The 24,074-nt window shown below is 35.8% G+C and overlaps 2 protein-coding genes across 2 annotated transcripts in view; one reads left to right on the top strand and one right to left on the bottom strand.

The window, feature by feature from the left end:
* The first annotated feature begins 4,288 nt into the window (after nucleotides 1-4,288).
* Nucleotides 4,289-17,975, top strand: LOC149085083 (glutathione S-transferase 1-like). Its single transcript, XM_089233922.1, has 5 exons — nucleotides 4,289-4,573; nucleotides 12,454-12,512; nucleotides 14,522-14,663; nucleotides 16,852-17,016; nucleotides 17,208-17,975. Exons 1-5 carry the CDS (start codon nucleotides 4,430-4,432, stop codon nucleotides 17,409-17,411), a joined length of 714 nt encoding a protein of 237 aa, XP_089090048.1. The 5' UTR covers nucleotides 4,289-4,429; the 3' UTR covers nucleotides 17,412-17,975.
* Nucleotides 17,976-22,866: 4,891 nt separating this feature from the next.
* LOC149085082 (uncharacterized) overlaps nucleotides 22,867-24,074 on the bottom strand; it is a 37,738-nt gene continuing 36,530 nt past the window's right edge. Inside the window, exon 7 of the mRNA XM_089232870.1 lies at nucleotides 22,867-23,425. The gene's annotated coding sequence lies outside the window, so the exon portion shown is untranslated. The remainder of the gene's footprint in view (nucleotides 23,426-24,074) is intronic.

The raw sequence follows: 24,074 nt of genomic DNA, 5'->3' as shown, positions 1-24,074 counted from the left end.
ACGCATTTGACTTCTCTAGAAGCAGTCCGCCAATAATACCCGACGTAAAGCGCTGTCGTGAGCCGTATTGCGCTCTGTAGGAAAACTCATACTGCTTTTCTTACTGGTGTGTCACGCTGGGTGATTCACGGCGCAGAAAACCTGCTCCTAGGAAAACCCGGCTTTACGACGTACTTCAAGTAGTTAACCCAGTAACTGAACGCGGTACGTTCTTTGTACACCCTGAAAATTTACTTCTGACTATGATCGTTGATGACATAGAACATGCAAGAGATCATGGATAAAGGAGAATTTCAAAAGCAAGACAATCCGCCTCTAAAGCCCCGTTTACATGGGAAATAGAAAAAGAGGGTTTAAAACCCGCTTCAATAATTTTCACCGATGACTACTCTCCATTTCTTTCCTTAGGGCGTGAACATAGTGCATCCGTATTTCTGATTCTGGAAACTCGCATCGTCTCCGATTGGTTGAAAACTCGAATTTCAAGCTAAAAAAAGTTTAAATTCAGGTTTTTAACCGATCGGAGACAACGCGGTGTTTCCAGAATCGCGGGAACACACATGCATTATAATTGCACCCTTACGAAAGAAAAAGTCATCAAGCGAGTGCTAGAACTCCCAATGCTACCGCAATATTGCACATGTAAACGATGCGCTTTAAGGTAAAACTATTAGACACTTCGTGTCACCTAAGATAAACTTTGAAGCTACCGATTACACTGAAATTATTTACTGGAATACTTGCCTGCTGTATCCTTCCCCAATGCTACGAGAAGTGTGTGATGATATTTATCACTCACCAATTCCGACACTATTAGTTCCATCAGAGACATAAAAAGTTTCCCTGTCACGCTCAGGCAGTCGAGAGATGTGTCAAACTTGTTACCGAGGCCTCAACCAAAGTATGTGGACATGAAGCTAGAGATCACTACATCAGATCTACGCTGTTATAAAGATCAGTTATACCTCATTTCTTCCAAAAGTCAGACTTTGCATGTGTACATTTAGAAAAGTAACGGTAGAAAAAGTAGCAGTGAACCTCTGAATCTCTTTCTCTCCTAGTCAATTTTGGTAATAGTTTTAAAATTGAATATAAACTACACAGACACCGTTAATTTGGATGGTTGGCTGTGTAGGGTGTGGGTGGAACTCGACGTGTAGCCACCTCGTGGTGAGTTCTGGGTCATTTTGTTCTGACAAAACGGGCTTAGAGTTACACAACAAAACTGAAAAAAATTTAACAATTCCTGTTTGTCGAACACATTGCGTGACCAATGCCGTCTTAACGCATGGGCCCACCCGGGCACGACCCGAGGCCCTCAAAAAACTAGAAGTAGGTGAATTTTTCGGGAATTGCACGCAGTTTCAGTCCCACATGCTTGCACACTGTTTTGGTCACTCACGTGCTTGCACACTGTTTTGGTAACTCGCATGCTTGCACACTGTTTTGGTCACTCACATGCTTGCACACTGTTTTGGTCACTCACATGCTTGCACACTGTTTTGGTCACTCACATGCTTGCACACTGTTTTGGTCACTCACATGCTTGCACACTCTTTTAGTCACCCATATACTTATACATCCTTTTTTGTCACTCACATGCTTGCACACTCTTTTAGTCACTCACATGCTTGCACACTCTTTTAGTCACTCACATGCTTGCACACTCTTTTAATCACCCATGTACTTATACACCCCTTTTTTGTCACTCACATGCTTGCACACTCTTTTAATCACCCATGTACTTATACACCCCTTTTTTGTCACTCACATGCTTGCTCATGCTCTAGGTCACTCTTTCCGCCATTCACATGCTTGCACACACTTTGCGTCACTCTTTCGGTCATTCACATGCTTGCACACACTTTGCGTCACTCTTTCGGTCATTCACATGCTTGCGCAAGCTCTAGATCACTCTTTTGCTCACTGACGTGTTTGCATACCCTTTTTTCAGTCACATTTTTCGGGCCAGGTAAGGGCCTCGGAAAAATCACTTGGCCTGGGGGCACATGATGCTCTCAAGACGGCCCTGTGCGTGACCAATAAAGATTGAAATATCGATGTTTTAATTTATATGTATCCATATTTTCGCTTATTGACCCTAAAATAAGCATAACTATAGCGTGCCGATCGTGGAATTTTGAATAATATTAAAAAATTTACGAAAAATGATCCATTTTGTCAATTTCTATAAACTTAAAGGAGCGGAACGTGGTTACACATCAGGTCATAGTAGTATGTACCGGCCTTAAAGATCATGGATAATAACGCGTATGAGGAACGCGTATAAGAAACGGCGTTCCCCAGACTGGAGACCTGTCGAAGCTCGAAAAATTTTCACTTGTATTCATTTTACCAACAAATAAATTCCAAGGCCCCAATCAAGGACCCAAGACTCAATTCGCAGAATTTTAGTGGGGGCCCAGATTATATTCATCTCGGGCTACCACTGTTACAACTTTTACAGTGTGAAACAGCAAAAAGACAATGCGATTCATCCAGAGCTCCCAAAATGAAACCTGTTAACTATACTACGTGGGGCCCCCGGCCTGGGAGCTTGTCGGACATCCCCCTGTTATGGCCACGAAGAATTTTCATTTGTACTCATATAACAAACGAATAATATCCAGGGTCTCCAACATAGGCGGAGATTGACTTGGAAGTCTGGGGGGTCACGGCCATTATTGTAGGGGGGCACGATGATGATGATGCCAATTTATATATACATATATACATTAGATCAGTCGACTCCACCTTTGACGCTGGGGGGAAATTCCCCCAAGCCCCCCCCCCCCCCGTATCTCCGCCCATGGTCTCCAACCAGTTACCCGGGACTCAATTCGCATACTTTTGGTGGAGCCCCAGACTGGCTTTATCTCGGGCTACCGATGTTGCAAATTTTTCAATGTTAAGCAACAAAAATCAATGAGATTCATCCAGGGACCCCCGAAATGAAATCTGTGAATTTTTCCATGGGGGGGGGGGCGACCTGAAGGCTTGTACACTAAATATTGCACATTAATCGCTGCACACGATCAGCAAACAATGCTTTTTATTGCAGATTTGATTAGGAATCCTGATCCAGTCAAGTATTCTGCTATCAAAAGCATGTTGATAAAAATATTTAGCTTTTCCAAAGTCAAACGCATTCAATCGTTTTTGAAAGACTTAAGCATAGGCGATTCAAAGTCTTTTGCTTTCCCTCGCAAAATGTGTGACCTTGCGGGAACAGAATTTTCTGACACTGACTTAAAGCTATTTGTCTTTTGCATTCGGCAATTGATTTTTTCCTGAGCCTTCAATTAGATTCCTGTATTTAGAACCCCCGATATTGAAAAAACAGTAGTGATTACACCATTCGGTTTATTTGAATTCGCTTATCTTCTGTATGTTGTATAATGCTCCTCGGACCTTTTAACGTTTTATAAATGAAGCGCTATTTGGTTTTGATTTTGTGTTGACTTATATCTAGATCAGTGTTTCTCAACCACCGGGTTCTACTATCAGTCAAACCGGGAAGAAGTGATTCACTGTTTCATTTTTGCTCATTTATTTTATATTAGTCGTGTGTATGACCACGCTGCGTTTTGCGCAGTTTCTTGGGTTGCTTAAATTTTTATCGTCAATTCACCTCATGCCGTGGTTTGTGCTTTTTTTTTTCACGCACCTTTAAATGCCTTGCTACGTGGCCGTAAAAAGAATACTGACACTAATACAAATACAAATACAAATACAACGCCACAACAGGCAAAATGCCCAACGAGGTGGCTGATAAAAAGATGCCCATAAAAATATTGATTTGTGATTTTGCTGTTGCTGGAGCCTTGCATAAAGTCACTGCTGAAGGTTATGCTCCTTTCTCACTTTTTTCCGACAGAAACGAATAATGCTCAATGCAAATATTTTGCTTTCGACAAAACATTATTAGCTATGTATTTACAGTATGTATTCTTCATTTTCGTTATATATTAGGAGGTCGTTGTTTTCATGTATATAGTGATCATAAACCGGTGATATATGCCTTCGCCCAGAGTTTTGAAAAATGCTCTCCCAGGTGATCATATCTAGCAAACGAAGAGAATATCCGATTCATAAAAAAAAACATTCAAGACGCTTTATTTATTGTATTTATTCAAGTGCTTTTGTCTATGCGTTTATTTTAATTCACAAGATATTATGATGATTTTATCTCGCGAACCGGAAAGATAGGGAAACATTACGGGGAAATTTATTAGCTTTTTATTCCCCGAGGATTCTGTTTAAAGGGGAAAAAACGCGTAACCAGTCATTTAATAAGACAAGAAACTAAGGTGTAAGCTGGTAACAAGCGTATCATTTAAACCGGCAATATTTATCTTTCAATGCCAGACACAGTCTGTTGGAACGATCAAAACAGTTTTGCTTTGTCTAATGCACGTTCTACTATTAAATGGGAGTAATTTTATATATGTTTGCTTTGAGTCCTCCGTGTCGTGCGGTATTAATGACAGCTCGGCATATTGGAGTACAAGTACACATCCAAGAAGAAGAGTATGATTTCTTCAAAAAGTCTGCGGGAGCATCATTATTGAAGGTACAGCTTTCATCTACCCTTTTATGGACAACATATTATATTGAACAACAGTAATATTGAACAACAATTTATAGTTTTTATTTAAATTTTTGCATTTTTTTTAAATTCAAAAGTTTTCTCGTTTAAATTTTACACGAAGCCATAAAATATTAAGATGCTTAATTTTTTTTCACTAATACATTTATATATATACGTCCAATCAGAACATAATTTATTTTCACCTTATGAGAAAGATATTGTGGAAGCAGAAAATGGAAAAAGTAATCGTGGAGGTTATTTAAGTTCGCAAATTTTTAAATATCTAAAAAAATGTTTCTAGCCAACTTTAGATTTGAATCCTGGTTTGAGTCATTGAAGTATGGAGATGCTACAAAATTATTAAAATAATCGAGATACACCAAAATGATTTCAAAAAATTTCGTAATAATATCCTATCGAATGTGAGAGTTGATTTGAAACTATTATTTGAGTCATCTCCACATATAAAATTAAACTCACCATCTCATATCGAGCAAAATAAAATTAATTCTTAAAAATAAATCATTAATGTGTATTGTATTTTATTTAAGGAAATATATCATAGTATCAATGCGTTTGTTTCTTAAAATGTTTTTTGCATTTTATGTGTTATTTCCCCTCAATCTCAGAAAATTAAGGTAACCGGTAACCTCAAATCAACAGGCCCGGATTAACCATTAAGCAAAATAAGCACGTGCTTAGGGCATCAAGAGAAAAGGGGCACCACAAAAAATTATAATTTTTTTTTAATGTACAATTTTTTTTCAGCATCAAGTATCCGACAAAAAATCCTGGAATTTTCGGTTGATTGTATAGTTGAAGAACTTCATCAAAAGGATGGCACAAATGTAGAAAAAATTGATAATATTGCAAACTAAATATATATAGGGGAAGGGTGGGCATAATGGTTCACGGAACCTTTGCCCCCGATATTTCGCCTCCGACATTTCGTCCCCGACATCTCGCCCCTGACACGTTTCGTCCCCAGTACATTTGGCCCCCGGAAATTTCGCCCCTGACATCTCACTCCGGTACATTTGGCCCCTGGAAATTTCGCCCTGACATTTCGCCTACCCTGACCATATCAGTGACCCAGTGAGTGACCATATGAGTGACTCAGTGAGTAATCAAGTAAATCGGAAATTTATCTCTGATATTTCGCCTGCCCTGATCGTACGCGTGACTGTATGAGTGAACATATGAATGATGGTAAAAGTGACCAAGTGAGTGACCACATGAGTGATCAAGGGAGTTGGACATTTACTCGTGACATTTTGCTTCCCCTGATCGCATGAGTGACCAAGTGAGTGAATGGCCACGCTAAAGAAAAATATTTTTTTTCGATAAGTAAATATTGAAAAAAACAAATGAAAATTTTGTATAAGATAGTTTAGATATTTAAGTTCATGCACACAAAAAATATTATTTTGACTTTATTTCGGTTAGTTTTGTTGGAAAAACTAGTTTCCCACAACCCTACCAAGTGGCCATTTTGCCCGATACAAAATATAATTGTTTGATTGCATTTTAAAGAATATGAATGTATATTCTCTCTCATGAAAGCAATATTATCATTCAATACAAAGGTTTTGAAACATTTTAGTACATTTTAAACTCATTTTATAACTGAAATTGCTCAATTTATTTAAAAATTATTGGCGTTTAAAAATTATTTCACAACATTTTGCTAGCAATTGTATTTTTATTAATTTATTTACAAAAATCATAGATGAACTCATTGCTTTCTTCCTCGTAACCGGCACAAGCCTCGTGTACCCAATGTAGACAGCTTGAGCATCTGATCCATCCTTCATTTTGTTTGGACTTGGAAAAATAGTCTCCACAGAAGAGGTAATCAGCATCACTGACGTCACTGTCATCAGTGTCCTCAAAGAAAGCACGCTTAGCCACTTTGGATTTCTTTCCCTTTAACCTTTTTTTTTTACCTCGTTTTTCTTTTTATACATTTTTCCTTTTTTTAATTCCAGTTTTGAGTTTCTTCCGTCTTTTATTTTCTCCCTTTTCTTAATTCACTATTATGAGATCATTTTTATAAGGGCTTGAAGTCAAAATTGCTGCTATACCTTTTTGCGCTTATTTTTTCGTTTGGCAATGTTTGCTTCAGGGATTGGGACAATATCATGAGGGCTTACAGCCTTGATGAGTCTCTAGAGATGAGAAGAAATGTATTGTTGGAATCTCCGGAGCCTACAGTGAATGCTGCGCTGTCGTCACTAGAAAGTACAGGAAGTACAGCATTGGGTTGACGTAATATACGTCGTAAATGTATAAATATTTTTATTTATTGAAAGTTTGTATAAAAATGTAATTAGGATAATAATTTATTTATATATTTTGTACAAAAATATACAAGATTTTGTGTCGGTCAAAGTGAATATAGTTGAGGGCAAACGGCCACTGATGACCACTGCCGTAGCCATTTTGCCCTCTTCGGCGCCATTATATAAATGCGACTCCACAGCATAAACGACTAACCCTAACTCTTACTTCAACATATATATTTATGGCTTAAATCTTGATTTTTCAAGGGGTGAGTGCTAATCGCATGTATTAGGAACTTGTATTCAGTTAAAAAAATAAATGAAACACTTTTACCATACATCAGCACGGTGAAAAACAAGAAAATGTTTAATGATTTCCAAAGAAATGGTCTGAACAGCTTCCAACTTCCGTATGACAATGATGGTGGACTAGCAGAGCAGTTGAGGTGTTTAGAGCTTTGTAGCAGCACCTTACGGGGAGGAAATAGCCAGTGGCAATTCTGCCCGCCATGGCCATTATGCCCACCCTTCCCCTAGAGATCACGTTGATGCTGAGTTTTTGGAATGAGATTTCGTGCAATTTCTATAAAGTTAACCTGGGCCTTTTTAACAGCATCATAGAACCCTTTGACAAACTGATTTTTCTCAGTCCCCCCCCCCCTCTACCAGCTGAAAATGCCGACCTACCAATTTGCATACTAATTGTCGCAAATTGTAAACAGATATAATTGTTACAAGGTCCACAGGTTGTGTCTGGGTGAGATCCCATGCATTAAAAGTAAGAAAAGTTATACAAAATAAAAACGTGAACTTAAAAAATGCCCAAATCTTTATGAGTTAATAGCAGATAAACTGCATGGTTTCAGGGGTGTTATCTTATTGTTAATTATAATTACCCGCGCGAGAAAGTTTTGTTGCCCCTGTGGAGTGTAAGCCTCACCAGTGAAATAATCCCGAAAATTCGCTGCTGTGTTCCCAGCCGCATGAAATGAGTCAAAAATTGCCGCCTGGCAGTTCAGTGGTTAGGGAGCTAGCCTTTGAGCAGGTCTGGGTTTGAATCCCGGTTTGGGCATGGATGTCTGCTAACACTAACAAAAATCCCCTTGACAGATTGGCGTGTGTGAGGATGACGTTTAAGAAAAAATAATGTTTTTTTTCTGCGAATCATTCAGTCCAGTATGCTCATAGTTTGAAAGTTTCCATGAAAGTATTTTTTTTTTTTTTTTTTGCATTGCATTCGCATAGGCTACACAGCTCAGAGCTACCCGTTTGTGGGGTTAGAGCTATGACTGCTAGAATATAAGTACAAAGACGCTTTAGTTCGATCCACCATAGGAGTAAAAGAAATGCTAACAGATGTATGCTAAAGAATGTATCAGAAAAGACAGGTAAACAATAATTGTGGTTCACCAAAAATAAGGTACCTGTGAGCAGAGGCGGATTTACGATTTTGTCGCCCTCTTCTCTTATTCTAGTCTAATTTTCTTGACCACTCATTCCTTGAATTTGCTGTCTTGTGCTATGACCTGCTTGCCCCCCCCATAAATATGTCTGTGTTTCTGAGTCCTTTTGATTACTCAAATGCTAACACCCTCGTCAGATCACTCTTTTGGCAATTCGTATGCTTGCACGCAGTTTCAGTCCCACATGCTTGCACACTGTTTTGGTCACTCACATGCTTGCACACTGTTTTGGTCACTCACATGCCTGCACACTGTCTTGGTCACTCACATGCTTGCACACTGTTTTAGTCACTCACATGCTTGCACACTCTTTTAGTCACCCATATACTTATACACCCCTTTTTTGTCACTCACATGCTTGCTCATGCTCTAGGTCACTCTTTCCTCCATTCACATGCTTGCACACACTTTGCGTCACTCTTTCGGTCATTCACATGCTTGCGCAAGCTCTAGATCACTCTTTTGCTCACTGACGTGTTTGCATACCCTTTTGTTTACTCACATTCTTGTAAACTCTCTAGGTCACTCACTTACATGATCTCTCGCTCTCTAGGTCACTCACTTACATGATCTCTCGCTCTCTAGGTCACTCACTTACATGATCTCTCGCTCTCTAGGTAGGGCCGGATTCATTTCCATAAAATTTTTCCGCCATTCTCACATTATGTACTAATTTTCTTAGCCACTAATTCCTAAAATTTCCCGACCCTCTGAACTTGGCACCCCTCACTAAGCCCTTCTCCCACCCCCACCCCCCTGTAAATACGCCAATGCCTATGAATAATATCAGCCATTTTGTGGTTGCTTTTGAAGCTGCCTTGTGAAATCCTAACAAGTAGTCGATGGGAGGAAATATCTTTAAATGTTTTATAAAAAGATTTTGAAAAAAAAAAAGTCTAAAAATCTAAGGTCGGGTATTTTTGGCAAGTATAAAAGAAAATTTCCAAAAGTGTTCCAAAAAAAAAATTCCATGGGAATTCCATCAAAGACTTGTCAAGTAGAAAAAAATGGGGAGGAGAGACTTTCAATGTGTCTGTGCTTAAAAATATTCAAATCATAATTCTGCCTTGGATTTGTATAAATTCTAAAATATAAAATTGCATGTATTGTTTTTTTCTTTCATTTATAGGTTCAATATGGAGTGAAATATACTTTTACGGACCGGGTTGGGGGGCACCAAAACCATTCACGTGCTTAGGGCCTTCAAACGTCTTAACGTCTTAATCCGGCCCTGCCTCAAATCATTTTCAAAATTTTTTGGGGATTATTTGTTTAGTATATTACTTTTAAATCTTTAATTATTCTTGTCGCTAAATTTAGTACTCGTAATACTTTGATTTTTTTAGTGGTATTTACAGATATATAGCTTCTCGAATGCAAAAACAGTACACGTCAGAAACTACTACTACTACTACTCTCTTACTCTTTAATTTTTACTACACACACGCTCTTCTCGATGTTATGAGTTTATACAAATACAAATACAAATACAACGCCACAACAGGCAAAATGCCCAACGAGGTGGCTGATAAAAAGATGCCCATAAAAAACTTTCTCGCGAAAGTTTTGATACGACTTTGTGCGAGGTATTTTTTTTTCTTTCGCGGATATATGAAGTAGCATGGGGTATCCATGGTATATTAATGCAAATGATATATATATATAGCTTTATTTTTTTATTAGAACAAGGTCACGCGGCTCTTTTCAAAACAGGGCGTATCAACGACAGGCGACTGCGCAATCGGAAAATAACTGCATTGTTTGAGGACACTGATGAATTATTAAACGAATATCAGTAACATTTAAGGTGAACTCGGCTTTTACGAAATCCTTATTATGTAACTTGATCTAGGGACAGAGAATCAAACACTGCAGTTAGAAAAATTACGTACTGGTTACCCAAATTTAATGTAGGTATGTGTGTGTTTAGGGTGTCTACTCTTATCGTTGCCCAATAGCTAATTCCTGAACCATTATCTTAGGGAAAACTTCCAACAACAGAAACTTTACAAATGTTGCCACAAATCATATTAGAAGCCTTTTAATTCAAAAACAATTATTTCCGAAAAAGTTGCCGAGTTTATATAAATTTTTATACGGTCCTCGAGTCCTATAAGTTACATCACTATGTACCAGAAAAATTTCCACGTAGTCCACGTGGAATAAAAAAAAATGCACTCTTTAACCAAAGTAACTGAAGGTAAAGAATCTAAACTCAGTAAACAAAATAACAGAAGACCAAAACTTACCGATTTATGAATAAGGGATTTGAAATAGCTATAAATCGTTCGGTTTTAGTCGTAAAAGCCAGTGGAGCCATTTTTGCGTATAGGACCAAGGCGTATGAAAACTTATGGTTTCTAACTCTCTTTAAAAATTATTTTTCTGACCAAAACGGCTTCCAAGATGATGCGTGACAGCATTTGAAAAATTTCCGCCATTGCAAGAGGCTCTAAGGAATTTAGGAGATCAAGTATTTCACAACAAAAAGAATGACATCCTGTGCCGTACTTCTCGAACGAAGTAAGCGTCACAACGAGGAAAACATTAGGGAATATTTGCGAACTTGAATTAAGTGCTCCAACTTACAACGATGGAATTTTACTTGCATATAGTATTTGTTTTCTCCTGTACATACATTATTTGTACGAAAGTAATCTGTGAAAACATCACTATCAGTTTTCCAAATATTTGGAGTTATAATTCCGAGGAACTGATATTGAAAAGTAGGCTGATATTTTGTTATATATAGACATAATCCCATTTTTGCCTTTCTCAAATCTCTTAAGAATTACCGTGATTTCCTTGCATATAATCCATGGATTATACGTAAGGTTACTGGACGTATCGTATAAACGGGATTCAAAGCCATGCAGAGGAGGAGGGGTAACGTGTAGTCGGTTGTATATTCAATGATTTACTGGAATGCTCAACCCCCCCCCCCCCAGACTTGATTAGGGAGGGCGGCTCAAATTACTCGAGTGTATGGGTACCTCTGCTGATAAATAGTTGAGGCTATAGACCGCTCAGAAAATGTCAACTTTAATTGAATTCGGTGAAAGGAAGAACAGTGCTCTTCTTGCCCGTTTTGTTCTGGACTTGTACTGTTCTTTTCACCGATTCAATTATAGACACCCCGTACAATGAAAAACTTCAACATTTCTCTCTCTAAATTCGGGTTATAGGACGCTGAGTATTACTGCAAACAACGCTGCAGCCTTGTTTTTTTGAGAAGTTGCAGTAAAAATAAGTACTTTAAAAAATAACTGTGATTAAAAATAATTTTTTTAAACATGACAGACGATGCACGTATTAATGTAAGTAAATTTTTTTCTGAAAAAACGTGACCAACAACCTCTTCCATTCCTCAACATTTCCTTTACTGCGAATACTAATAGCTTCTAGAAATTCATACGTTCGGCTTATAAGAACACTTTTTGTCCCCCTCAGATTAATGACATTTTTTTGTGTGTGGATTACACAAAAAAATTGCGGTACTATGTTCAAAATAAGTAAAGTAAGCACCACATCAAAGCAAGCGTCAAACATTGGAAATTAGGCCTGCAAACTAAGTAGCATGAAAGAAAGCCACTTCCGAAGTTATGCATCCAATGAGTTTATTAGTTGCATTACTTGCATTCGAGCAAATGTTACCAATATACTCAATGGTTACGTATGCTCGAAAGTGGCACGCTTTCGTGCTACTTAGTAGCATGTGTATTACAGACCTCTAATGGTTTCAAACAATTGTGTCGCGGCGCTTACTCCACGAAATATAGTACTACTTTGTTTTTGCAACTAAAACGATCGATCGGATTAGAATTTATTATTTTTGTATAGTCTTTTCAAATGCAGTAGTTATTTTTTGCAAAAAGTTTTACTGATTTTTATTTTATTTTGGGAATTTATGGTGTTTGTGGAGTTTTTCAATTAAAAAAGCGTGGAATCTTTCTAAAATAGGTTTTGAGATTCAGATTTCAATTTGAGAACTTTGTTTACAACTACAAATGCAAACTCTAAGGCTGCAACAGGTGAATTCCACAATGATGTGACTGGAAATAAAGAGATTTAAAAACATTATACTAAGAGGAAAAAATAATTGTTTATTTTTTTACAGATTAACAGAAGAGGTTGTGTTCCTACTATTGACGACAATGGCTTTTATTTATGGGAAAGGTAATTACAAAATTACCGTAATTTCTGTAATTTTTCGTATTCATGTAAATATTTTTACATGAAGTTTAGTATTACACATCGATCAATTCTAGTTATAATTAAAAAAACCAGAAAAACAACACACACCGATCGCTTTATTACTTATTTGTGGCAACATAACGTCACACGTCAATACGTTTGCTAACGCTGCAGTAGTGGTGTAGGTTGGTAGGCCTCCTCGTGGTGTAGCCCGGTTAACGCTAAATCTACCTTGCCATCGAGTTGGAAAATTTTGTTACTAGTATGAATTTTATCGACCTATTTGTCAATTTATATGAATTAATCTATCTATGTTTGGAATTGTTTTGAGTTATTGATCTTAATTATACAAGGGATGGCCTTTTAGCTGCGTAAAGCCTTGTATACGTTGCAGTATGTGTGTTAGCAGAAATACGGCATGGCTCGGACTCATGCTTAACGTTATCTTGGGACTAATTCCTTCTTAAGTTCTGCAATTGAAAAGATAGTTTAGTCACATTCCGTGATAGCTGGAGCAATTGCGCCAATGCGCTCGATTGTTCCATTGATCAATGCGCGCAACATTGAGAAGTGCACAACAATGAGTGCTCTTAACATGAATGATAACCAGGGCCCGTATGTTGAGGACATTTGCAATTTTTTTCTAATTTTTTCGCACTTTTTCAAATTAAGGGCATTTTTTCAAGTTTTAGGATTTTTTTTTTTTTTTGGCATTTTAATCACATTTTTTCACTTTTTAATTTTTTTCAGAGAAAACGCCTTAAAAAATTATAGATGCGTATTAAGCATTTGATAATTACGACAAACTAGGCTATAATATTTTTAAAGATGCATTGATTTCTCATCACTTCATTTATATCTTTCTTTATAGATAACAGGCGAAGTTTAGTATTACACTCTTTTGCAAAAAAAAAGAAAAAAAAACGAACCACCCCTAAAAAATAATTCGATCACCTCGAAATTTTGCATGCAAATGCTTTCATACAAAATATGCAAATGATTAAATTTTCAAGGCCAATGAATGTTAACTTTGGTCATAGCGCGCGTTTCTACTGTGAAACTAGCATTGTACTTCACGAAACATTAAATGAATTTTTAGCTACTACAGTTTAGCTATTTGAGACTTTGATTGTTCCGTGACATAATATGAGCAAGTTAACAAATAATAAATAATTATCCATTTAACTTGGCTGTGACATTGTACGCGACTGCCAGTTACAACAACAAGAAGACTATCTAATAATTAGCCGTTTTTGATAAAATATAATGTTGGGAATGAATTTACATGTAATTTTCAATGTTATAAATAAATTTCCTTTTCACTTCAGTACATAAATCAGTTTTTAAAGAAATTAGTTTCTCATTTTAATAGCATTCATTGTTTTAGTTTTCGAGGCATTTTTTGACTTTTTAGGAAATTTTTTAGGATTTTGTAGGTCAACAACATCCGTGCATTGGTAATAACATAGAAGTAGCAGGATGCCGTCTACGCATCTGTGAGTGGTCAAGTTATCTTTTTGAAATATCACCAAGAAGGGGGGTGATATGAGGTTATCATATAAAAGATCACTTTCCTCACTGTTACACCAAGTATGATGACCTTATGGTGCCATTAAGGTACTGCAATATCACCCGGACACAGGGACGGATCTATGGGGGGGGGGAGTGATTGGACGACTGGGCACGGCCTGAGGCCTCAAGTGCAGAGTGGGCCTCGTGAAAATGAAATCTGGTTAAAATTTTCGGGAGTAAGAATGTAAATTGGCAAGCACGAAATTTTTATCCACGTAAGGGCCTCAAAAATCACTCTGCCAGGAGGGCCCCACGATGCTCTTGAGACGGCCCGGAGTTGATGAGATAGGTAGGTAATTTTGAATAAAATAGACTAGACTATTAAACCAATGGTGATTTGCTTTAATAGTTTCATATCAGGTTTATGAATGTGAGTGAAATTTATAAGAGATATCAACTTTTGTAAACTCTTTTTCTAGCCGTGCTATAATGACGTATCTGGTAAACAAATATGCACCTAACGATTCGCTATACCCAAGTGAGCCACGTCAAAGAGCATTGGTAGATATGATGCTTAGTTTTGATCAAGGGACCCTTTACAAAAGTCAAGTAGATTATTTGGTAAGTATTAAGACTATGCTGACAGTGGGAAGTCTGAAGCTCTCTGTGGGCCGAATAAGGGATCTTATATATTGTTTTTATCTTCACTCTATAGATTCACAAAAAATATTTATTTATTCGAGTAGAAAGGAGGGTGGGGGGGGGGTCAGGATAAAAAATCCTCCGGCAAGAATCTTTGACCTCAGTCCCCCTAAAGGAAGTGGAGGCTCCGATTAAGAAAAAATAAATGTTTAAAAATGTAAATATGAGATATCAAGAACAGTTGAAGATGTTATTAATGCAATTAATATCAGTGTAGCTGTATTAATTAATGGTTATTTAAAATTGTGCTAATATTTTTCTTTCATGTTTTTCTTGGGTAAAAGAATTCCTACCCTTCTACCCGAGTAGCAATTGAATCTAATTTAAGCACTGTGTGTTGTGAAATTTCAATCTACGCTCTGAAATCGGTGATAAGGTTCAACGCAGTTCAAAAAACACACTGAGCTATAGTGACGCTAAAGCGTTCGCGACAATTTATTATTGCTATTCTTACAGTATTTCATTATACAAATACACATTAGCATACATAATTATGTAGTGTAGTTAATGTGGATACGATATTTTAAGTACCTCTTACCTTGACTCAGGTTCATTTTTTTTGATTCCATCATGGAACAAAATTCGTTATCACTGCGAGAAAAATATTTCGGTAAGAGATGGTATTTTTTTCGACCCGAAATATACTGAGGAATTGAATTTTCTGGATGTTATGCCGAAACAAATATTTGGAAAGGAAAGTGATTAGTCTCTTCTGGGAATCGAACCCGGGTCCCCTTGAATGTTATAAGGAATCGAAAAGTATCTTTGATGCATTGGTTAGCGGCCTTGCCCGGTATGCAAGGGGACCCGCGTTCGATTCCCGGAGGAGACAAATCGCTTTTCTTTCCAAATATTCGTTTCGGCATAACATCCAGAAAATTCAATTTCTCGAAAATATTTCACTCTCTTTAAGTGAAAGAAAGATAAATCAGATTTCTGAATTACGGATTTGTACGATTGTTATGATTGTCATGTAATTTCTGTCTCCAAGTAGCCATCTAATATTCACCATTATCGTATATTCATTTATTAAAACTTAAATCTCGCACTTTTTTTTTCATGTTATATCTTGACAGTAAATTATTTGATTATTTTTGTCGCACCAACGGTCATTTTCTGCACACGAGGGCTAATTAGACCTTGATCCACAATTCATTGCCGATTCCGAACGGCAGGCTTGTTTTTTATACTCATCGAGAGGTTGGTGCGCTAACCCCTCGATGGGGGACTCCCCGAGGTAGCAATTTTTTCTGCGGTCACGTCGCCGTTTTTGTTGTACCCGTGTCAGGGAAGTTTTCTGACAAGGCCGAACCGGGTATCGAACTCGCGACATCTCTAAACATCTTTTGGTAGTTCAGACGCGTATCTTATCGACCTGGACTACCGCGCCCTTGACAGTAGATGATAATAACAACTCTTTATGAAGAAAGAGATAAAATTTCCGCTCAGAAAGTCGACCGATACTTTTAAGGATTCCAACTAGCTTTTTTATAATGTCCTACTATACTTCCATAAACTACGTGACATGAATGATTAATGGCTTGATAACTCTTGATAATGTTCTATTACGTTGTGATACCAAACAACTATTTGCATTGCAACGTTAAAGCTTTTAATTATATCATAATTTCAGTAAGATAAGCTATTGAATATGTCACAGGCTATTTGTATAAAAAAATTAAGCCGTGATTGTTGTAAGAATTGAATGCAGCTGTGGACTTTTCATTTTACGCAAGCATATCGTTCTCTACGTGGACTGATATACTGTTATATTACGTTTATCAAAATTATTTATTTCCCTTCAGTATGTTTGCTTACAAAAATGCTTCGCAACACGCCGTCACGTACCCATTCCAAGAAAAAATATTACAAATTTATATATCAGGGTAAATACGGCAAAAAACAAACTTCTTCATAATGAAGCTACATATATTTTCTACTGGATAAGTTAAGACTATCATTTCTTTCATGGCCCAAGGTCATTCCTGAAGAATATGCGTATTAATAGAAATTAAGTATTGTTACCTGACGCATTTTTACAAAATATTTTGTAATTCGAAAATCTATTTCATGCACTGAATTTTCTTGTGTTTTCACGTATTTATAGTATCCTCACGTGTATTATGGACTACAACCAACACAAACTGCTGAAAAAAACTTCAAGAATTCTCTAGCCATCTTAGAAGATGCATTAGCGAAACACTCGTATGTCGCTGGAGAACACTTAACTCTTGCTGATCTATCTATTTCTGCAAGCATAGTACTTGCTGAAGTAAGTAGTTTCGATTTCTATGCATTAAACATTAAAAAAATATTAACTACATTATATTCTCAAGTACCTAATTGTAAATGTTATTACACGTGGCACCTTTAGTGCATATAGAATGAAATTTACTGAAATTTTTTAAATTTATTTTCGTTTTTCATCTAATACGTATCACACAAATGTCTGTTTCATTACAGATCTATGATTTCAACTTCCGTCTTTATCCAAATGTTAGCCTTTGGCTCAATGTCCTAAAAGAGAAGTTACATTATTTCAAGGAAGTTAATTACATCCCATTGCTTCAATATAAATTTTGCTTCAAACAGAATTTCGCTTACGAAGATGACGAAAATGACATTTTTGCCACAAAAATCACGTTAGAAGAAGATACTCATTTGTAAATATACATGTATTGAAATATTTCTTTTCTATTGCTATATTCATCACTGTCATTTACACACATACACCATTTTTATCGCACGAAATATTATTTGTAAAGTTTTATTTAAGAAATAACTTTTGTATAGATTTGTACATTTGTAACTTTTGTACATTTTCACAGATTTCGCCTACAATAAGTATTTCGAAATGTTTTTGTTTTTTGAATAACTTTCTGCTAATTAAGCGATCATTTTCCTTTCTATTCTATGATTCAAATGATGCATTTGTTTTTATTCAATGAAAATTTCAAAATTCAATAGTCTCAAGCCTGAAGTTTTGAATAAAATACCATGCCTAATATGTTAATTGTCATTTGTTTCTATGAAGGAAAACATTAAGTATCAGTTTTTATGCTTTTAAAAAACATTAAGGAAATTTTCAATGGAAAATTGAATCATAAGAAGCTAAGATAATTTCTTATCGTTATTATAACTTTGTTGTACATATATTATTACACTTATTATTATCATCACATTTTTTTCTCAAATATTGTGTGTTGTATACAATAAAAATATTTCTTTTATAAAAGTTGTGAATATTCGTGTTTGAAATTTTTTTAAATATCATCAGTTAAATTAAAATATGTTACATTTCAATAACTACACAACACAAAATTATATGTATTAGAATTATAAAACTCATTAGAATAATAAGAAATTTCGTATTTTGAAGTGGGCAGGGATTCACCTACAATATTATACTCGGAGGTACTAAGAGGTGGACGCATTGAAAATCCTATGGGTTCTATACTCCTCAGATTATAGTGCCTTAAACCAGCAAGATTCTGATATTACACAAGTAAGCAATTGCAAATATGTTTTCATAGCTATGATTCTAGTAAAATATTTCCACTACTGAGAAAAAATAATCTTTGAATCAGTGAAAATAACCTTATATTATAGAATGCTTCTCAATTAGCCCGAAAATGATGAATAATGAATGATTCATTCAAGCATTCAACCATATTATAACGATTGGCTTGATTTGATCAAAACAAATATTCGTTTTAGTCAATGAGATCTGACCTTGTTCATATTAAAATTAAAGATTCTTGGCAAACTTGTTGAAAACAAGCACGGAAAGACTCTTATAAAAACATAAACAAACAAAAATTGCCTCCTTAAATCTAAGGAGAGAAAAAAAAAGAATTCCTCAAAGAGAAAATGGAACTGTAAATGCATCAAAGCAGCACATTGGCTTCTTTTTCTTTCTTTTCCGTTCTAGGATTTCAATGTCATATTACGACATAATTATCTTGTCTTCAAGCCTATTCTTTGAAAACAGATTAGGAGGGATTTGAGAGCAAACTATTATGAAACCAATCACGTGGAAACTACGTACTATCCTGTTGGTGAGAAAGGCTTGTTGTGTATGCGCGTTGATAACCTTATAACGGGAACATCACGTTTGTGGATGCCGAACTAAGAGAAAAAAATAGGTTTTTCCATTAATGTTTGTCTAGCCGTTCGAAACATTAACCATTAACCGTAGATCTATAAGCTCATTGACTGAACCTACAGAAATTTCATTCAATAATTACAGATGTTTAATTGTTAGTTATGAACATTATTTATTAGCCCGACTCACTAAAAATGGTCAAGATAGGCAGGCAAAAAATGCACTAAAAAGACATTTATAATTAAAGAAAAAAAGGAAAAGTAACTAAAAGTAAAACGGTATTAATGGTCTGAATACTGGCTAAAAAAATGGCCGCACTCACTGAATCTAGTTTCAATAAAATAGATTATAATAATTGCATTATAACCTAAGTTGGTATTATTATGCCAAAAAAAGTGTTTGTGGCCCTTCACGGCTATGTCGGAGTTGTCGTATTATCGAACGTAATCCTGTTTGTCGTAATTAATCGAATACTTAATATGCAATTTTGCAATAATATTGCCAGCTGAAATTAAAGAATAATTATATGAAAACTATGAATGTATAACGTATTCATATGGAATTACATAAAAAGCATTTTCATATAATATATATATAACGACATATTTTTTTTTTCTCAAAATTTTCAAATATTGAGATTTGTATTCGATCGGTCTGTATCGATTTGAAAAAAAACAAGATCTCTCAAATTCCGGAGAAGACTTTTGCACACCAAAAATTATTTGCCATGATTGTTTGCAGGGCATTTATTGATGGTGTAACAAAATAAAATCATAATAACACGGGTCTCCAGGGCTGTTCTGGTCCCCTGATATGGAACCTGTTTATAAATGACCTACTGAAGCAAAGGTGGCCTAATAACGTTAGGGTGCTAGCTTATGCAGACGACATCACTAATGGCCTCCGGCCCGGCGGTGGAAAGGACAGAAACCCTTGCAACGTTTGTACTAAATAAAATCAACGACTGGCTGGCTATTCATGGCCTGAACATAGCTACTGAAAAAACTAACTTTACGTGGATTTCCTCGAAAAGACCCCCATCTGTTAAGATTTGTGATAGATTCATCAAAAAGAAGTCTAGTATCAAAATACTTGGAGTACATTTCGACGATAAACTGAATTGGAATCAACACATCTCGGATCCCTCCTTGAAAATAAATGCGCTATTGCCCAGATTCTGGTGCTCAACCGGGAAAAATTGAGGCATTTCTACAACTATGAGGAGAACCCTTTATCAGACGGACACTCAGAGAATTTTGGTATATGGTGCGACTACATGGGGCTTTAGACTGAATAAGGAACAAGCAAGAGAAGGCTGGATTTCATTCTCTCTCTCAACAGGGATGTCTTCTTTATATCTTGAAGGCCTATTCAACATCTGCAACTAATGCTTTTCAGGTATGCCACTTCTCCACCTATTTGTGGAATATGAAGCAAACAAAGGAACTCTTTTCAGGAATAGAAGAGATGTTTATCCCCAGGATGGGACTATTGTGGGCCATCGACAAATGCAACGAAAAATCACGGGATGGTCTTCCCATCCATCTGAGTATCCAAATGCCTATCAAATATCCACTACAGAGTCTTCAGCGGATTCAGATGAACATACAGTATATACAGATGGATCCAAGACTAAAGATGGAGTAGCAGCTGCATTTATCATTCTCAAAAGTGAAAAGATATTATATAAATGGTCTTGAAGAATAAATGACAATAACTCTGTATTTCAGAGTATTCGCGTAATCCTGGCATAACACTAATTTTCCTGTCTCTCAGGCACTTACGCCTATTCGAGTGATATCACTCTTCCCTATCCATGCGAAGGTTTTTAACAGCTGGCTGATGTGAAGATATGTTTATGAAATTAAGAAAATTCAACATTCATTCTCAATAATTTATGAAATTGAGAAAATTCAACTGCCTTTGCGGGGAATCGAACCCACGTCCATTCACTTTCCGGGTGAGCGCACTAGACTCAGAGGCAATGAATATCTCAATCTTTCCTTGCAGCTCGTGTGCACTGAACGGGACCATACATGGACGATCGGACCTAAGTCGGGCCAAACCTCACAATTTGTGTTCAAATGGGGCTATGGAGGGTGTGGGGGGGGGGCTTGCTGATAAGAATTAGTACTAAGAGTTGAAGATTTAAAAAAAAGATTCTTTTGAAGTTCTCAATGCTAAAAATATCTAAGTTCCACAGAATGTGGCTTCTAAAATATACGAATAAACATAAAACAATGTCTAAATGAGCATTTACGACAGGAAAAGTTCAAAAAAGCAGTTTTACAAAAAAAAAAAATTGAAAATAGGCAAAAGAAGGCATTTATGACATTTTGCTCGAACTTCTGGGCTCTATTAATTATGGTTTGAAACTGTTAGATATCTTTATTTACCATCAAATAACATCAAAAAATTTCCCGTTATTATCATCGGCAGGAACAACTTTTTTTTGGAATCTTCACTGTATTGATTGACGTTGATACCGGAAATCTATGTTGAATAGCTAGTGGACCAGCAAATTCAGGAATAAATGTCTGATTGAAATCGAATTGTTGCTTTCATGGTAAGTATCCCTTACAAGTGAGTAACATAAACATGGAGTGACAAAATGTGAAACAAAAAGCTACATATGGTTCGAATCCAACGGAAGAGGTATTTCAAGTCGTATGATTCCTTCAAGAGATAACTTCCTTATTTTAAGTTTTTATTTATTCTTTTGATTATCTATTTCATTAGTTGCGGTCGACGTCATTTCACGATTCACCTGGTGCAGGTTTTTTCGAAGGATGAGCTCTATTTCGAGCCATTTTTTAGAAAGCGCGTCGCGGCAGTCATGGCCAATTTCCGTTATTTCCGTGGGAAAATTTGGACGTTGAAACTGAACGTCTGTACGATGCACGTTTTTTACTGTTGTTCATCGTTATTAGAAGAAATATAGAAAAATTTAAAAAGAAATCGTACTTACGGTTCAGTTGTTTGACCAATGACCGAAATACTTTGAAAATACCTATTTCCTCCTATATTTTTTCGGTCTTCATTGAGAATGTGCAAAAATAAAAGTAACATTACATTTTTTTTTTTCTTAAAACATGGTGACTAAAAAAATTGGTATTGGCACCTAAAATTTTCTTTGCGAAGTTATTAAATTTCAGGCCAGGTTGAAAGCAGCATAAAATGTTTAGTATTTATAGCAGCATATCTGTCAACATGAAAGAGGGGCCACTATTCTCTGACAAAGTCAAAAGAAGCATTATTTTGGACCTCTTGCTTCGATTAAAAAAAATTTTGGTGCCTAGATTTTTTTGAAATTTGTCCAGCCCTACTATTTAGTCATCCACACATTTTTAGAAACCCATGCATAAAGTTAATATATATAAGATGACATTCCATTCAATAACTCTTTTGATTTTTTTTTTTATGAACGTTCATTTTCGATAGATAATCGATCGTGAAGTGTTCTACTTGCTACTAAATAGCTTTTTCAGACATGCATGTTAATTTAATTGACAAGCCGTTACTTAGTGATCTAATTTATGAATGTAATAATCATTGAAAATTGATGGCTTTTATTACTAAAAATATAACGTTGTCAATTAATTTGTTATTGAGAAGTTGTTAAATCAGTTTCATTTTAGTTTTAGTGTTTTTTTTTCAAGGGTTTTATTGATTGCAGTTCTTGTATGCAAACTTAGATGGAGTTATGTAAAAAATTTTCATTCAGTTTAGGTCACAATCTCTACGATTCCTAGGATTTTTATTCAAACCACGCATTTTTATTGTCCTTTGCCATAGAAATTCGTTTGCATTTAATATTTCAATCTAATATAATCAAAGTATCATTAACCCCCTGAAATGTTTATTCGAATATAGATGGTGACTCATCATTGCTTTTATCTCATTTATTAGACGCTCATCAATGAACTGCTGAATCATGTATATATTAACTCCGTCGAAAATATTCTTAATACATATAAAATGGTTATATTGTTATAATAAAATGAGAAAAACCAAGAGTGGAACAAAAACATATTTTACTAGATTTTTCCAATGACAATGCTGACTGTAAAAACTATCACACGTGATTTGTTTGTTTTACACATATGTTTTAGCATGAGCCTTAAACACTACAGTGAAAAAAAGATAAGTTCTTTGTATCAATTATTTTGAAAACAAAATGTCAAATATATTGCACTCGATCTAGAACTTGAAAAATACCAGAAATGACGATATAAAATAAAAAAAAAAGTAAAAATTCTTTTGCGCTAAAATGTACAAAACCAGAATTTTGCACAAATGTTAATTCCAACGACAATACCTGAGGAAACTTCTTCGGCATCAGGATTCCACGATTCACCCATTTCTGATTTCTGCAATTAACACGATGACGTTAATTATTTTGTCCTGTTTATTCATATGCTTTGTAGTTTTTGTACATTGCAAAAAAAAAAGTGTTCACAAACATCTTCTTAGTTGTTTAGTATGGCCTCTATTCAGAAAACGAGTGCGAAAATAAATCTTCAGTGTCTTGCATTTCAAACCAGTGAAACACTGCTGAAGTTCGAGGAAGAGAAATCTGCAAATGAATTCAAATAAAATAATGAAATGATTCTATTAGAGTAGCCATAAACTTTTGATATTAATTATTTTAGAAAAATTTCAGTTTTGGAAGTTGTAAATGAAATAAACAGGCTCTCGCGCAGCAAATGCGTTCACACGTTAACTCCTTGCTTGGCATCTTACTTAGTAATCGACATCTGGTTTGCGTATTCTTCACATTCTGAAATAATTCCTGCTCACATATAGAAGATACAGGGAAAATTATTAATTATTCTATCAAATGGGGATACGTAGGTTGTTTCACTGGATGCGACATTCATTTCATGCTGAATAGTCTAGAGATGAATCGTGCTTTGATCACATAAAACCCAAATATAACGTCAAAAATCCCATATAATGTTTTAATAGCCCTAATGATTAACCCTTTAAGCGGCACAGCAGAAATCACTAAACCCCCTTTGAAATGCCATACCTTTTTTTAATGAAGTGGGCTTTTTTCGGACTTTCAGCAGGTGCAAACTAAGGGGACATAGGGAAAAGTGTCCCATTGAGAAATCAACTTTACAAAATGTCTGAGCCGGTCAATGCTAAAATAAGAGGCTTTTAAGGAGGCGAGATATCTCGTCAGTTTCGCTTAAAGAATTAACAAGGATTTTGATACGTAA

This window comes from Pholcus phalangioides, unplaced genomic scaffold, assembly GCF_987345545.1.
Source record: "Pholcus phalangioides strain wild (caught in Gottingen) unplaced genomic scaffold, Ppha-v1.0 ptg000007l_1, whole genome shotgun sequence".
Classification (NCBI taxonomy): domain Eukaryota; kingdom Metazoa; phylum Arthropoda; class Arachnida; order Araneae; family Pholcidae; genus Pholcus; species Pholcus phalangioides.
Note: the sequence above shows the minus strand (reverse complement) of the source record. Positions and strands in the feature narration are given on the sequence as shown.

What these genes read in the sequence shown, in the direction of transcription:
- LOC149085083 (XM_089233922.1), top strand. Translation starts at nt 4,430, where the DNA reads ATGGGAGTAATTTTATATATGTTTGCTTTGAGTCCTCCGTGTCGTGCG. An exon ending in CGGGAGCATCATTATTGAAG is followed by an intron (nt 4,574 to 12,453) that starts GTACAGCTTTCA and finishes ATTTTTTTACAG; the next exon opens with ATTAACAGAAGAGGTTGTGT. An exon ending in AAAGTCAAGTAGATTATTTG is followed by an intron (nt 14,664 to 16,851) that starts GTAAGTATTAAG and finishes ACGTATTTATAG; the next exon opens with TATCCTCACGTGTATTATGG.